Raw genomic sequence first — 17,234 nt, forward strand, 5'->3', positions numbered from 1 at the left:
AAGTGTTAAGAATACACACTTATAATGTGGGTCCTGAGCTACAAGTAGGGCAAGAGGATCCTGTCCTTTGAGGCCTTCACCCACTTGTACATCCAAAAGAGTCAATGAATTCTGGACATATGAATGAGAATACTAAGTTTGGGGAAGGCAATACCTCAGTCTTCTCTTGCCTCTGACATTAATACAAGTATTCCTGAAGCACTGTACCTAGCAGTAGTATCAGTGATTCACAAAAGATGTTAAAATATTGGAAAGACATAGCAATGAAAGAATGAATTCACTGGAGTGAAAACATCAGTGAATTAAATTCTAAATAAAAGAAATCCAGGAGTTGCTTAATTTCTACAAAGATTTGTAGGATTGTTGGAGAACCCTTCAGGAAGATAATAGTGAGCTCTGTAAACTAGGAGATGCAGCTACAGAAGGATTAAAAACTGATAATAAAAGCTAGGCAAACAAATAGAAGAAATAGGGCATACTTTGCTGTTCTGTTCCTTTTGCTTGGCAAAATGTAGTACTAACGTTTGATTTCAGGATGTGTTCAAGTGATCTGTATGACTGAAGGCTTGGGCTCTTTAATGGGTACATCTTTGGTTAAAGACTTATAATGGTTCCTGAAACTGCTCTCTGCCCTCGGTTAGATAACTCAGTGTGACAGATTCCAATGTAACTGTTGTCACAGTGACGTGGCTGCCCAGCTTCCCACTTACTTTAGGGCTGCATTTCTGTCTTTATCTGCAGCAGACCTTTAAATACCTCTGCTAGGTGCATTCAAAGACTTACTGTGGATTCAAAGAAAATTTTTATTTTTTGCAGCTCAATTTCTTGGGGTTTTTAGAAATCAACAGTAATTTGCTCAGAAATCTGTTCAGCAGGTTCTTTGATTATTTTTTTCTACTTTTGGGGGAACAAGAACTGACAGCTATCTTTCCTCATTAACCTTTCCTTCATTTACAGAAGCTTTGATATTAAGCTTCTCATGCTGAACATATGTTATAATAACCAGAATATTTTAGCGCAAAGAAAAGTAAAAACCCACTTAAGATACTTGATTTTCCAACTTTTCATCCATCCAATTTATTCATACAATATTTTTCTACTTAAGAATACTCAGTCTGAGAATTAACTCTCTGTTTTAAATGGCAAAACCCATGAGGTTCTCATCTTGAGACGCTGTATGTTGCTGTAGTTCACCTGTCTTCCCCACCTCAGTGAAGTGGATAGGCCTTGTCACCCCAAAACTTAAGCAGAGATTACTTTTTTATTTCAGTTGAGCAGAAATTATCTAATAGTATAAATTTAAACAGTTCCTGAATTCAAACTTCTTTCCAAATAAAGCTTCCTAGATAAACTTTGCTGAATAATGTCCTATATCTGAATATGAGAATGAAAAATCTGTGGTTTATAACTGGAAAAAGAGTCTAGCTGGCACTGATTTCTATGGAAGTCTGATTTTTTACTATGACTCCTACAGCAACAGAACTGGGTGCTTATGGAGATTGCATTGAAGTGGTGGTCCTGTGCTGAGACACCCAATTAAACTCAGTCTTAAATCCTTCTGAGAGCTTGTTGGAGGACTCACTCCAGTAATTCAATCCCAATCTGTTAGATTAGGTTGTTGAAACCCATTGACCAAAACCATAGTGGTATGTTTTCTGCCTGGGTAAATATCCAAAATGATAAACATAGGCCTGAAAATGCCTGAGTTTCAGTTGAGTTGCCAGTTATATCCCAGGCTTTGCACACTGGTAAACGTGTTTGATGAATACATTTTCACAAAGTCATTTTTGAGATTTGCTAGAAAGAATAATAAAATTCATTTGTTAGAATTTTTAAAGAACGTGCATAAACTAAGGGTGTTTTGGTTTTTTCCCTTCCAGATACTGAAAAAAAAAATGTCACAAGAGCTGTCTGGCTATAAATATGCCATTGCATAAGCACATTAATATGATACAGTCACAGTATTTTGTTTGCTATTCCCAAGAGGCAAATTACACAAGGATAGGCTTCTAAAACTTTAGCAACAGTAGCTGTGAAGACAAGAAGCACAAATGTCAAAACAGAAATAATATGCCAGGTTTTTCAGAGTCAAATTCTTACTCATTTGCATTATGAAAATGTGCAATACCATAAATATTTCCAAATCGATCAAGTAATTCCAAATTTATACCACTGTAAATGACAGCACAAATTGACCCCCAGATATTGTATATTTTACTGAAGGGAAAGGAATAAGTATTTATTATGAGCAGTCTGCTGGTGTTGTTTATTATAAGACACAGTTTGTCATTGCTGCTGAATGATGAAACTACATACTTTTCAAAGCTTAGTTCATGGCTCTGTAATGGAACAGGATTTTTAAAATGTTCTTTCTACAATATGCAAAATCTGAACAACTCTCTTATAACTATCTGCTGGCTCTACAAGAATAATACCTTGAGGCAGTAAGGAAAACTGAACTTTATTAAAAATTTCATCAAAGAAATGAATAGTAGGCCTGGAGAAAAAAAGAGGGGCTTAAGACACAATATGGCACTGCATTATACTTTAGACCTACAAAGATATAAACCTGTAAAGGGTTTTGACTTCATAAGTGATGTATGGTTCAATGCAAAGTCAAATGTGCTGAATGTCTTCGGAAGTATGATCATACTTTGTTCTTCAAAGAGCATTTTATGAAACAGATCTTAGCTTATACATTGTTACTGCATCTACTTTTGTGAAATATGTGAGAAATGGGGGAAAACAAAAACGCGGGTTGAAATATTGATCACTGAAAGACCCCGAACTGAATATCTCAAAAGAGATTTGAAATGGGATCTATTACCTTTAATGCCTTTGACAACAAGGAGGCTAATCCTTAAGCAAAGAAGCTGCCATTAATAATGGTTAAAACAGTTAAAAATAATTCCATTACTTAATCCCCAACTGTGAAATGAATTGGTATTTCTAGTTGAGTTATTAAGGGGTGTATCTGAACCTCGCGAGAAAACTTCCATCCCCAAAAGCATTCTTGTTTGTGTCAAACTCGTCCTTTGCCCGAAGGGCTTTTCCTGAGGAACAGGGATTGGCCTATATAAGTGAGCAAATTTCAGCTGATGTTTTTGCCATATTCATGGTAGGCAAATAGTTCTCTTTCTTCAGAGCTGTTGGTTTTGACACAAATATCCTTAATGATTTCATTAAAAAACTCTCTAAATGTTATTTGATACATCAGCCTTTCTACTGTAAACAATTTAGAAAGCTGTTCCTTATAAAAAGTTCCTCCGTTCTTAGACAACATCTTTTCATTCTTCATCAGTATGTAGATTTGACTTAGAAATTGTAATGCTAATTTAGTTCTTCACAGTTATGACTACTAGGTTTTAAATAATTCATTCCTTCTTCCCTGCTGGATTATATACTTCAAAAAGTAAGCTTTGCTAAAATTACATGCTCTTGGATCTGGTAGCTTACAGAACTTGCTCATAATGCATATGAGACTATGGTCCACTTTCTTAAGAACCGTTTAAAAATATTCTGTAAAATATATTGCTATGCTTTAGACCCTTGAGGGAGCATTAGGCGTAATTGGTTCCAGTTTCAGCTTTTCACTTGCATAATTTAACTGACTCCTTTGTCCCTCAAGTAAAATGAAGGTGCTCTTCAAGCTGAGCTGGGGAGTAGCTCGGTACTGGAAGCAACTGCTAGAAAACTAAGGGAGACCTGGGATACAAATGAGAACAATTTGAATGGACTGTGGCAGCTTACACACAGCACAAAATGAGGATTGTAAGGTAGCTCCACACATCAGACTTTGATAAACTATCCTGCGCTGTAATACCACTGAACTCAGTAACAATCCCTAATCCATCTGTGAAGGATAGGTCCAAGGTTACACTCAGGATCATGCCTTTTCCTCAGACATACCCTAAGTATACTTCTTCAGCAACTACAGCAGCAAATCTATACAAGGTTTTTGTCTCAATGCTGCCAGGAATGCCCATTTCAGTGATTTGCAGGCTCTCCATAAGTAGTTTGTGAAACACAGAGTGAAGGGAAGTGTGAGGACAGCAAATCACTCAGACATATGAAGTGTCACACGTGATGCTCACTGCCAAATCTCACTGGTAGCAGAGTTTCATGGTCTGTCCTCTCTCACATATCAGCTGATGGGCATCACCGCTCAGTCTTTGTATCACCGTTCCTGAAGTTTGGCTCCTTATATGCTGGATCACAAAAAAGAATAAGAGCAAGTCATATGGTTGTTTTGGAGACTGCTCTTGTGGAACAATGGAAACACAGCCTTTATCTCCTTGAGATAAAGCTGCAGATCCACTCCTGGCTGTCTACAAGAGATGAGAAGGTCTCCTTTATTACCTGTTCTCAACATTTGGTTATTTTTAACTCTTCATAGAAGTCACTGCAATGAGAATGCAAAACATACATAAGGACATCTAATAACAATGCAAATTCGTATTATATAAGAGCATTAAAATCAACTAGTCATTTGTGATACGTTCTCATAATATGTTCACCAGTGGTGAAAATTTGCCTCTCATTTAGTATTTCATCCTTGTCTCAGAGCATGATGGTACTGATTATTTTGGGTTACTTCAAGTGCCTCATTCTGGACCTGCAGATCTTACACTCTCGCACATCTTCAGTTCAAAGGGCAGCTTCTGTTTCTGCACACAACCATTAAATAGGTTCCCTTTTGCATCTCTTTTAAAGCCTACTTCCAGTGAAAGTCTGGGAACATTCATTACAAAAATGCAGACTGCATTTCTCTTAAATCAAGTAAAAGGGCAAACATCATTATAGATTATCTCAGGTAAATAGAATTTACACATCAGCTAGCCTCACAAAAGGCCCCTAATCTTTGTATTACTTTTTTGAAATTAACCCCTTGCATGCTCAAAGAATACAGATACCCATTTATCTTCAAAAAGCCCACTTCCCTTTGATCTGGGTTTCTGTCATTCCTACCTTCATGGATAAAAAAAATGATAGATCTTAGTATGAAGCTCACAAGAACTTTAGAAATCTAGCACTTGAATCAAAAAATGCAGATAAATGATTCTGTAACATTCATGAGTTGAGCTGTGCTCATAACGTGGGTTCATCATTTGCCCAGTGTGGGGAATCCTACTTGAACACCTATGGAAGCGTCAGCTTCTCTCTAGCAAAGCTCTCCCCAGGCCAGCTGGCTGCTGACCTTATGGAATGTACTAGCTCAGCAGAGCCAGGGCTGATCTGCTCTAATTCCCTCTCTCTGGAGCTTTTCTGTCCCACCAGAGGGCATACCCTGTGAGCACACAAATGCCTGCAGAGGAATTTAAAATATATATTGTGTACTAGATAAATGAACTGACTTGAATGCCAAGATTTTGTACTCGATTCCATTCAATGGGGCTATTAATTCATCCTGTTGCTCACTGGGTAAATTATTCCACTTGCTACAAAAGCAGTTGGTTTAGCACACTTTTGTTTGACTTTGCAGAGTGCTGGATGGGCAGCACTTTTGAATAAGGCCATTCATTTATTTAGCTGCCGAGCTAGCTGGTGGTACTGAGCTGGTATTCACCCCCTTCTCTGGATACCATGGAAATAGGTGCTCCCTGGGTTCTAGGCTTTTAAGCTCTCATGCCTAAAATTTTAATTTAAATGGGAGTCATTAAAACGATTTTAAAAATAGCGGTAATTTAGGTGAATTGTGTGAATAGGTGTGGGTATGAGGACGGCTGTGAAGAGGGGAGGCAGCAGCATAGCAAACTGACAGGGTGGTGGGCAGTGGATCTCCTGAGGATAACTGAGGTCCGTAAAACGGCTGGGATATGGCATGAATTGAAATTCTCATGTCTTGTGGCTACAGAAGCACAAGGGAGAACGGGGAGGAAGAGGAAGAAGAGTTAGAGACAAAGAAACTACGTTTCCCGGCGTACCCCCGCGGCCCCGGGGCGGTGCGGGAGGAGGGCAGGGCAGGGAGCCGCTGTGGGAGACATAACATGGGCGCCTGAGGTCGGGGCGGGCGTAGGGCGGGTTGTGCGCGGGGCCGGACGGGGGTGCGGGGCGAGGTGAGGCCGGTCCGAGGAGCTGGGCGGGCTGTGCCGGCCCCGCCGGAGGGGAGGGGGCGGGGATCGGAGCCAGGGCCGGGTGGCTACGACCTGGCGGCTCCCGGCACCGCTCCCGTGCAGGCGGCTGCGGCGAAGGAGCTGAGCTGAGCCCGCCCCGCTGGACGCGGCCCGGCAGCCGAGCAGGAGGCGGCGGGGGGGCCGGGGCCATGGCGGAGACCAGCTCCGTGCACGCCACCAGGTTCGAGGCGGCCGTGAAGGTGATCCAGAGCCTGCCCAAAAATGGTGAGTGCGGCGGGGGGGGGCCCGGCGACAGCGGCGCCATCGGGGCCGGGCGGGCACCGGGATCGGGCAGGGCCCGGGGGGCGGCGAGCGAGGCCCCGCTGTGCCCGCGGCCTGCGGGGCGCCGGGCTGGGCGGTGCCAGAGCCGGCGACTGGAGAACCGCTGGAAACCTCGGCGTTAGTGCCGTGCTCCGCCTCTGCCGGGGACACGCCGGCTCGGGCTTCCGAGCTCCTCAGCTGGGTGCATGGACGACGATGTCTGTCAGCTCTCCGCGATTTCAGCCCTCCTGACATCCTGAAGTTGGTTTGACGAAGCTGTTACCGTGAGTTTCCTCTGCTGAAAGAGTTAACAGAACGGAAAAGCAAAAAAAAAACAACAAACAAAAAAACAACAAACAAACAAAAACACAAGCCCCAAACAAACAAACAAAACCAACACCAACCCCCCCCAACCCATAACATATCTTTCTTATGAGTAGTGATAATAATTAAAAAAAAAAAGTTGGTTATTACATACATCATTATGGTGTAAGTAAAACTGGATTTTTTTTTAGGTACTAAGATAAAGGCCACTGTAAACTTCTCCTAGTGATTAGAATAGAACCTCAAAGTATTTGATGGATTGGTTAAGAATTTTCCCTGCCAGCTGTTAGAGTTTTATATTTACATTTTCTACCTCTAAAAAAGTGTGCTCGCAGAGGAAGAAAAGAAAACAAAGTCAGGAGGTATGGTGAAACTGTTACTGAAAGTACTGTCAAATATCCAAAGTAAACAAAAACGCTACGGAAGGGTGTGTTTTGGGTTCATTGTGTTTGGTTTGGTTATTTTTTTTACTATTTTTTATTTTAAGTTCCTGAGTTTCTCAATAAGTTTGTAACGGCAAACTGTCCTTTTAAACTGAGTGAAAGGACACTACTTTAAGTTACTTATTATCTATTTTTTTTATTCTAATCATGGAGTCTGACCTTAGGAGTAGTAAAGGTTATAGTCCCTTAAACTCAGTCTGAAACTCCCTCTTTGTGAAGTAAATATTTTCAGTGGTGCTGGTTCATGGTAGATGAGGTGAAGCTGTTCTGTGTTGACTTAAATTGTACTGCTGTGAATCAGGCTGTAACAAACTGCAGGCTGTTTCCTCACAGAAATACTAAGCTTGTAAAATACTTGTTAATATTCTTGATGGCAATTTAATTGTGTTTTAAAATGCTTTCACTAGGTTCATTCCAGCCAACGAATGAAATGATGCTCAAGTTCTATAGCTTTTATAAGCAAGCAACCCAAGGACCCTGTAACATTCCACGACCTGGATTTTGGGATCCCATTGGTAGATATAAATGGTAACTTTTCATAAGTTGTTGTTTTGGGTTTTTTAATGCATGGAGTGGAGGTGTTTAGATGAGTGGCACCTGGAGGAAGAGTTTAGTTAGTTTCTTTCTTAAAGAACGTTTACAACATGTGATGCTTGAATTAGTTTTCTGTTGTATTCCAACTTTCTAGCTCAGATAATTTATAACTTCTCAGAGTTGCAGGTGGAAACAATCGCTTGGATTCTGCAGATGGACAGGTTTTTCTCGGGCAACCACCATCATGGTATCTCAGCAGCGTTTATCTCATGGTGTAAAATGAAATTGTAGGTGCTCTGCAGAATGAGTGATGTGGATGAGTGTCTGGAGTTATTCCTTCTCGAGTTTTAATGTATGGTGTGAGCCTGAAGTAAGTAAGTGCTCATTGGTAGCCACTGATACAGCTTCAAGCTCTTGGGGAGAGGTTACATTTATGTGTCTTTCTGGTTTGTCCACTCAGTGGCAGGGCTTCCCACTATCTGTATTCTCCTTGTCCTGGGAAGACTTCTGATTCACCAAATTGCTAAGTTCTCTTTTGAAAAGCCAGTGTGAATGTTTTGTTTATTATATTTTAATGATGATTTGTCCTGAAGAACAAGTCTTATTGCTGTCTTTATGGTCATGGTGGACTTGGGATCTGTGAAATGATTCCTCTGACCTTTTTTTTCTTTTTTGTTCCTTCCTTCCCCCTCGGGCTCCCCAGGTTAGGGTGCAGGGATATCTTTGCAGAGGACTAGGGTAGTAAGCTTCCACCCACCTGGCTAGTTGCAGCTGGAATATAAGCCACCAACCTTGGTGTTTTTCTGTAAGTGGGACAACTACTTTGGGATGTCAAATCACATGCAAGACTGAGGAAATGTTTTATTGCAGTCTGTGTTCTGACAGATTCCTTGTGCAATACTGATAAATTTGGTTGCAGTTTTCTGTCTTGCAGAGTTGGAGAGGAGAAGATTTTATTTAGGTCGTAAGTAGCTGCTGTGGTAACTGAAGGTGGTAGTTACACTATTTGCCTCCTAGGCTGATGTGTCTTTCCCTAATTGCTAAACTCAGAAAGGAAAGATTTTTCCTGTAGCCTGTTCTAACTTGGTAACAGCTGTTTATAAATGCTGGCTGAAGTGTCTGTGCCTGTTATTTTTATACAGCAGAGAGTCTTAGACTCAGTCAAAAGGGAAATGTGTGTGTCTCATATCTGGGCCTGGTAACTTTCTGTGTACAAGATCATAGCTAGTCAGTGAGGAACTCTTTGGTCCCCAATCTGTTCAGTTTGTTTCTTTATTGATGTACCACTGTGTGACTATCCTAGCAACTTATATATTTGTACTTTAAAAAAAATTCTGAATTGTTCTTGCATTTTATTTGTATCAGAGAAACTTTGGGCATTACATAACTGACCTATTTAAGGCCAGGTTGAAAAAAATCCAGTACATCCTGAAGATACTGAAAGTGTATGTGACTTTCTTTCCTAGGGATGCTTGGAGTGCCTTGGGAAACATGTCCAAAGAAGAAGCCATGATAGCCTATGTTGAAGAAATGAAAAAGGTAAGTTTACTGATGAGTAGAAGGGATCTCCTAAAATGTTGCAGAAATAAATTAAGGAATGTGAAGTGGTTCTTGCTGACTACTGTTGTCAAAGCTTCAAATGAGTTATCCCCTGTGTGAACTGTTCATTTCAGTACAGTGCTGTTTGGCCCATAGGGAGAAGAAAATTATGTAGTTCATTCTAAAGCTACACAAGTTGTGTTGTTTTCAGAGAAACAGGAGAGCTCTAGCTGATATGGAACTTAAATGACAGATGTGAAGAAAGTGAATTATTGAAATTATGGTAAAGGAGGCAGTGGGGAAAACAGTGAAACCTAAAGTACAGCAGAAGAAAAGCTGTACTACAAACTGCCTCAGTTCTTAGAGTTGGGATATCCTTATCCTGAAAGAGATTAAAACAACTCTCCAGAAGGTCTTCAGGAGCAAAAGTCTCACTATCATGACTGGAGGCATGATTATAATCAAATATATAAACTTAATTATCTTTGATTTTTCAGAAAGAATTCATGAACCTGAATTTTCTGTACTTGTCATGAAAATATTCCCTGTATGTTGTAGTTGCAGTCAAACAGTCGGCATTGAGTAATGTGCTCTGTTTTGGAATAGAGGTGTAACCTGTAAACAGTCATAGTTACTATATTAAGCAGGAATTGCAGCATTAACTGAAGTAAACAGAGTTTAAGTTTCTTGTCTTATTAACTAACTGTTTTCACTGCAGTCTGTTCACTGAAGCTTTTCTAGGTGGCTTTTCCCATTTAAAGATTATTTGGTGTCAATCTGGATAAAAGTGTAATTTTAATCTATTATTATAATGACATGAGCATCAAGGGGGGGAAATCTAAGTTCTGCTCTGAATATAGTTGCTTTTTTCCAATGCCACTATGTCTACCTCGAACTCTTAACCTGTTTAATGGTTGATACAACAAAAACCTTTATTAGGCAAGGAGCTGGAGTCTGATTTACCCATCTTTTTCCTGTCCGTAATTTTGGTAATTTAGTTCCTGCTGGTATTACTGTATCTGCTTTAAAATGAAAAATAAGCAACTCCAGAAAACACAGAAGGCCAAATGCTGTTTGTTTGATAAAAGATCTTACTAAATTTTAATAATACTTTTTGAATGTGTGCCACAAGGTTTAGTGCTTCATATCAGATCTTGGATTCAAAATGTGGTAGTACTTCAGTAGACTACCTTTTTTTTTTTTTCAGTGTAGTAACTGCTTTGGTCAGGACTCTAAAACTAAGTGAAACTGCAATGTTTGTTCTAAAAAAAACCTCTAGTGAGCCTCCTCTGAGGAGATCTGCTTACTTGGCCCTAATGAAGCACAAATATTCTGCCTCTATGATTTACATGTAGGGATTGGAGAGCAAATGACTTCTTGCCTTGCTCAGCTTTTAAACTGGGGGATCTGTTTACCCTGCTTTGATGCTGTTTCAGCTCTCACATTTGAAATACTAGCTTCAGCTTTTCCAACCCAATTGATTCTACTTGAAATGTCAGTGGAAGTGCATTTCAAATGGATCCACTGGGTTGTTCTATCAGCACATACTGCACTAATCCTTGTGGTCTTACTGTGGGCACTCTGCTGTTGCAGCATAGGTATCCATGTCTAAGGGGGGCAAAAAACCACTTGTACACTGGTGTTACAGGACTGTGTTTAAGGGTGTATAAGATTGCCATATTCCCCCCAGCCCCCAGGGCATGTCCCTAGCATTAGAGCATTGTGTTTGGGCTATACATACATCAGATGACCCTGTCACAAGAGGCTTTTATTCTAAACTTGTTTGTTGTTTTTTTTCCCCCCCTCACTTAATGTGGTAGCCTTGAAAATTGCAGATGTTCAGGAGTGTGTCTGGATGAGGTTTTGCAGTGCTGGTGAGAGATGACCTAATGTCTTATTTCTAGCTAAAGTAAACAAAATGCACCTGAGCTCAGATTCAAGGTTAATTTATGTTTCAAGTAGCATTTCTGAAATTTTATATTGCAATACTGCTGAAACTAACTTATTTACACTTCAGATATATTGTTTTGTTATATATTAGAAATAAGTGATATCCTAGCATGAAGAATTATTAACTATATGGTGCTTCTAATTTAAAACTTGAGTCTTTATATATGAGTTGTCTGATATAGAAAGAAAACAGTAATTCAGGATACATAAAAACTTATTTTGCGCTTTCAAATTTTGAGATTGCTTATTATGCCTAGTAGCTATATAAGCAAGCATTTGGTTTTGTTTGTGAAAGTACTTGCTCTTTTCATACTCACATAAAAGCTATCAGTTAGAAAAGATTCTAAGAACTGCTCCAAGTAGCACAGAGGATATTGAGGTCTGTTTAGAATAGATGGAGAGCAGTTATGTGCAGACATTGTAGAAATGCATGTGTGAAAGAGTTTAGAGAGCTGGCTCTAGAAGTAAACACATAACAAACACAAGTCTTTTATTCTAGCATAGGCTTCTGGTTTCTCTCAATGTTATTGAAGTAAAAAAAAATTAATCACAAAACTGTTCAATCTCTGCTTCATATCCGACTCTGTATTGGAGTATTTCTCTCTAACAAACATGAAATGAATTATATACACTGAATAGATCAGAGAAGTGGCAATGAAACAGCAGTTTGGTAGGACTGTTGTCTCTTGGTATTCTTGATTGGTTTGCAAGTGATGACTTGTTACATGATTGCCTGGCTGGTGCTCCTGCTTTGTGGAATAATGCCGTAGCTTTTGCTCCTGCTGCTTAGTGGTGTGCTTGGTGCTTTTGAGCAGCATGTTCTGTGGCAACTTGTACCTTCATCTGTTGCTTTCTTGGTGCTCCTCTGGAGGAGGAGGTGCCCCGTAGCTGTTAGTTTGCTTCAACATGAGTTTTTTTCCTATAGCTATTGAAGCTTTTAAAATATAATAACCAAAAAAGTAGAGGGTAAAAGATGAACAAAGCCATTGACAAAAAGCTTGGTTGAAAGGACTTAAACTAGACAAAAATATTGTGTGCTTTTAAAATAGTATTCAATTATTGAATCTCTTCTGTTTAATCTATTTTAGATTTAAGATTTTACATTCCTATCAGATGATCAAAGGTATTATTTTTTATTAACTTAAAATGAAGAAATGCTCCAAATTACTTCGAGAGCAGAACTTGGTTTTAGTTTGTTCTTCCTCTAAGTGTTTCTTTGTCCTGTCCCAGTTTTGCTGTATTGTGTCCATTTTTGTTTGAGTTTAGGTGGACCCAGTAGCATACTTTTGATCTGCTCCTTGCATTCCACTGAAGATGTCAGGGTTTGACAATATGAAGAATGCTCTAAGACAAAACAAGTCCTTAAGTTTTATTTTCTCTGTGGAAAGACTTGTTTATAAAATAATTATGTCAGATAACAGCAGCCTGTTGAACTTTGAGATGGTTTAGTTTGAAATTGCTGAAGTAATGGATTCCCACGTCTACTAATAAATACTGTGCCAAGGCTGTCTTTTAGTGTTGGCAATTGCATTTGCTCTGTCATCTCTTCTTCACCTAAAAGAAGTTAATACAACTAGAAGATTCTTGTCTAGTAATTTACTTTTGTTTTCCTCTAATTAAAAAAAAGGTAAAAAAATCAGAATAACATGTTTAATGACTTAGTGAAACTTTGCTGAGCTTTACAATGACCAGCAGTTTCTAGAATCAGTTGAAATCAATGAGTCATTGAAATGCTTTTTCATAAGATGCTTCATATTTTGGATTTGTGCAGATTCTTGAGAGTATGCCAATGACGGAAAAAGTTGAAGAATTACTTCAAGTAATAGGCCCATTCTATGAAATAGTAGAAGATAAAAAGAACAGAGGATCTGACCTAACCTCAGGTTCGGACAAATAACTTCCTTTGTACTACTAATAATCATAACTCAGTGTTTTTGGGGGCTTGTTTTCTGTGAATGATTTTAAAGCTAAATGTTGCATCTTTCTGTTCATTTGCTTTACCACATGGCAGTTCAAATGGAGAAAGTCTCTAAGTATTTGGAAGGTAGGAATAATAAATTATGTGTAAATCCATAATTTCCATTGTTTTGGTGCTGTAGTAACTCCCTGCTAACACTTGTGACTTCTGGGCTTGCCATCTCATTAGGCTGGGCTTTGTTTTATTTTACTTTTGAGGTGATTAGACCCAGGAAGCTGCATGTTTAGTCCTTGTCTACAGGCTTTTTGAGCTGCTGAAGGAAGCCTCTTCCTGAAAAAAGGAGAATATTTAAAACAACTCCCTCTACCACACAACCAAATTTGGTTTCTGCCTTTCCATTAATAAAAGAAACAAATAATGTGTACTTCTACATTCTGATGTTGCTATGGATTATCAAACTAAATGCGGTTTTGGTAATAAAGTTTTGTCATCTGATTTAAAATTTAAAGAAATCCACAATCAAAACCCATGCTTTTTTAATCATGACTTTTCAAATATATATAAATTTTCTGAGGCTCAAGTTCATGAAGGGAATATTTAAACATTTTAAATTCTGACAAGTGGCAAACCTAGTGGTGTCATAACTGCATACAAATCAATGTGGTGATTTTTATTTAGCAATACCATTGTGAGAATGTTTTGATTATAATAATTATTATGTTACAGGTAATGTGTTCATAAGGTTGTCATATAAGGCTTACAGTTGTTTAAATTTGGCTTAAAATTACATTTGAAAACTGAATTGCAACACAGTAAAACTTGAAACAGTTTATAAAAACAAACCATTGCACAAATAAATTATTTTAATGTGTTTAAGAAGTAGGAGTCAACTAGTTAAGTTGCCTTTTGTACATAGCTTTTTTCCTCCTACCTTGAAGGAACATAGTTTTGGTATCCAGTCTCAGAGAAGCAGAAATAGTTTTTCATTGTTTTGGGGGAAAGGTAATGGTAGAAGTTTTTAAATGGCCATTTTGAAAGTGGTGTAACTTTTTCCTCGATTTAAAATTGTGTATATTTCATGTGTGGGATGTAATAAGTTTACCTGACAGCTGGATTGATGGGCAGATTGTAAGAGTATCAGTAGATTCAGGTCAGTGATCTGTGTAATAAGGATTTACTTAGACTTGGTGTCTATGGCACAGTGCCAGAAGTCACATCTTAAAAAAAGTGGCTTGTCTAGGCACATAGAGAATCATGGAAGTTAAACTGTACCCATTTCCATAACAAATCTAACATGATTGTCTTTTAAAGAAGAAGCTTAAATATAAGGCAGTGTAAGTTAAACAGAATAGCAAATTTCAGCTCTTCCTTGTTCAGTCATTGTTGCAGTAAGTCTGGTGATACGTCGCAGCTTTAAACAGTATAATCAATAACATCTGATGATGCCACAATGAATTGAGAGAATTTTCACAGAGTCCTTTGTATGTTATAACTGCACCATTGCATTTCGTTGTTGCTCCTGCAACTTCCCTGATTAAAAGTGAAGCTGGAAATACTTATTATTTTTTACAGTACAGATATAAAAATATTTGACAGAAGTATGGAAGCATGAGTACCTTCAGTCTTCCAGATAGACCCTAAAGATAGAACCAATGTACCCAAGTTTTTATTTGAGATGGTGTAGACACTGGTGACAGTACTGATAAAAATTGACACATGGTTATGTTTTGATTGTGTGAGTTCCTTTAGTCCTGTTTCTTCCCCTACTCCCACGCCCCTGCACTCTGTAAGTTCTGTTGTGGAAGGCGATTTTTCACAGGCAGCCAATTAGTATGGTCTGGAAACTGGGACTCTTCACTATCTTGCTTCATATTGCACCCCCATCTTCTGGTCCATTCTGTTTTGAGTTTGCTTTCCATTCTTCCATCAAACTTTAATCTGCATGCAGATCATTATCTCATTGTTTAAGAATTGCATGCCACTACTTCAAAATCAACAGTTTCTTGAATTAGTGAAAGAGATTGTCTTGAAGTTCAGTGTATATCTGCTATGGATGTGTATCATCTCTAGCAGAGTGGCCTCAACAGAAAAGTGTAGCCTTTTAAAATTGAATTTCTACTCCTTGTGGTTTCATTGAAAATGTTAAATAGAAACCATTGAAATGCTGTCTTCCTGAATCAATAGAGCTCATGCCTCTTTATTAAAGATCACTAAAGCCTGATGTGCCAGAATTAAAGCGACTTGTAACATCTACTAGAAAACAAGGACAAATTTACCAGATCCAGACTTGAATGAGTTGGTAAAGAACGGAAAATAGAGAATTCCCTCCAATAGGCTGAACAAATCTGAGGGTTATTTCGAGAGCATGTGACTTGGGTGGTGTTTGGAAATGTCATCCTGCAGCTGTGTGAGGAGCTTGAGTTCTCTGTAAAGTTGTGTCAGTAGTCTCTTTCTGACAGGCATGAAGTACTTCTGTAAAGAGAAAATTATTGGTAAATTATTTTCAGATACATGAAATACTGGACATCAAAGAAATGGGCCCCTAGCTGTCACAGCACTGCAGAAAAGAAGAGATAACTCTTGCAGTGTTACAGAGGGACCCTTTTGATTGCAGCTGCTGGAAGAATAGAGGGACTGTCCTGTAAGGCAGATGGGTGCTTTGGAAGAGCAACCTTACAACTTTTTGCACTTGCTAACAAATGCACAAGAAATCTGATGTCCAAGCCAATGCTAAAAAGGCAAAGAAGCTTTAAAATACCATTGCTCAGTAAATTTGAAATCTTCAGAATGGGCATTTAAGCTTTCTTATTGTGCTGTACCTGAGGAAACCAAAGGTGGGCTAGAATTGTTACCCTAGTGGCCTGATAGTGGGTGAAAATGTTGAGAGTTTCAGAGCCAACTCACCCTTCAGAATGTTTCCCCGAAAATGTTTGTGGATGTTTTCTTTTTTCTGGATGTGAGTAAATCCGAAGTGGGGCAAGAAAATCTGTACCTGGCAGGCCTACACTGAGTTAAGGTGTATGAACAACTAAGCAGAATATCTGGAAATTGTTCACAAGGTTTTCAGTAGAATTTTTCTGTGTACTCTTTCTGCTTTGTGACAAGGCATTTAATCTGTTTTAAAATCCTGCTTAATAAAGATGACCCTTTGCCTGTGTGCTGAGCAGTAGCAATGTTAGTAAGCCTCTGTGAAGACTAAATGTTCCCTCAAGTAATGACAAGTTACGCACTGCAGAGGCTGTGGAAAGTTTCAGCATTATAATAATCCTAAATTTTGTCATCCTAATGAGTGTTTTTCTTCTGAAAGCTTTGCTCCCAGCTGTGTTGCAGTTGCACCAGATGAAGGCCTGTTGAAGCAAGGTGACTTGTATTGCTGCTTATGCTGGTTTTGGGCAGTGCTGATTGCAGTATAGACTGCTCATGGTAGGAGCCCACACAGGGCACTGCTTCAGGAGCAGCTTGTGGGAGTGGCAGAAGCTGACCTGGCTTACAGGCAGTTACAGCTGTTTAACAATTTGGTTGGTGTCTTCCTGCATTGGATATGGGAGCAAGGTTTAAAAGACAATACTCACTGAGGTCTGTGTGCTTTTAGAACAAGCAAATACATGTAAACATTTGTATTTCAAAGGCAGTAGTTAGTACAGGACATAGTTCAGCTTTAAAAGCTTAATTATTACTTTCCAGGTAGAAATACTTTTCTTACTCTTAAATTCAGTATATTTTCCAACTGTGTTTCTTTAGATTGCATATGACTAGGTTATCTTTTCAAATAGTTTTGTTTTCTCAAGGACCACCTCGGGTTATTTTCAGCATCTTTACTTTCTAAAGGAGCATTTAGTGGCATGCTCTTCCTGCTTGTGTGTGAGCCTTTACTGTGAAACACCCTCCTTTTGCTTCATAAATTCACTTTTTTTTGGCCGTTTGTCTTCAAAGATACTTGCTAAACAGATTTCTTTCCCTCTCCTTCTGCCTTTCTTCAGTAGGATTTTTAAGGATCTCAGTGGCTGTGAATCTTAGTCCTTTGTAAAAAGGGGAAAAAGAGCTAAAATTCCCGTTGCTCTTAAACTGCTGTGCATTAGTAAGTTATGTTAGTGGCTGCACTACAGCCAGGAGGTGCATTAAGGCAGGGTAAGTGTGGGGCAGGAGGGCTGA

General features: G+C 39.0%; 1 protein-coding gene across 4 annotated transcripts in view; it reads left to right on the top strand.

Moving 5' to 3' along the window:
* Window positions 1-6,090: 6,090 nt before the first annotated feature.
* ACBD5 (acyl-CoA binding domain containing 5) overlaps window positions 6,091-17,234 on the top strand; it is a 137,880-nt gene continuing 126,736 nt past the window's right edge. For 2 of the 4 annotated variants that reach the window (XM_064636252.1, XM_064636244.1), the window contains exons 1-5: window positions 6,091-6,338; window positions 7,549-7,669; window positions 9,142-9,214; window positions 12,936-13,047; window positions 13,176-13,208. In XM_064636252.1, the coding sequence (XP_064492322.1) occupies window positions 6,263-6,338; window positions 7,549-7,669; window positions 9,142-9,214; window positions 12,936-13,047; window positions 13,176-13,208 (415 nt within the window). In that variant the 5' untranslated portion in view covers window positions 6,091-6,262. The remainder of the gene's footprint in view (window positions 6,339-7,548; window positions 7,670-9,141; window positions 9,215-12,935; window positions 13,048-13,175; window positions 13,209-17,234) is intronic. The other 2 variants (XM_064636229.1, XM_064636236.1) reach the window with 2 other exon arrangements.

The sequence above is a fragment of the Pseudopipra pipra genome, chromosome 1 (genome assembly GCF_036250125.1).
Source record: "Pseudopipra pipra isolate bDixPip1 chromosome 1, bDixPip1.hap1, whole genome shotgun sequence".
NCBI classification, from domain to species: domain Eukaryota; kingdom Metazoa; phylum Chordata; class Aves; order Passeriformes; family Pipridae; genus Pseudopipra; species Pseudopipra pipra.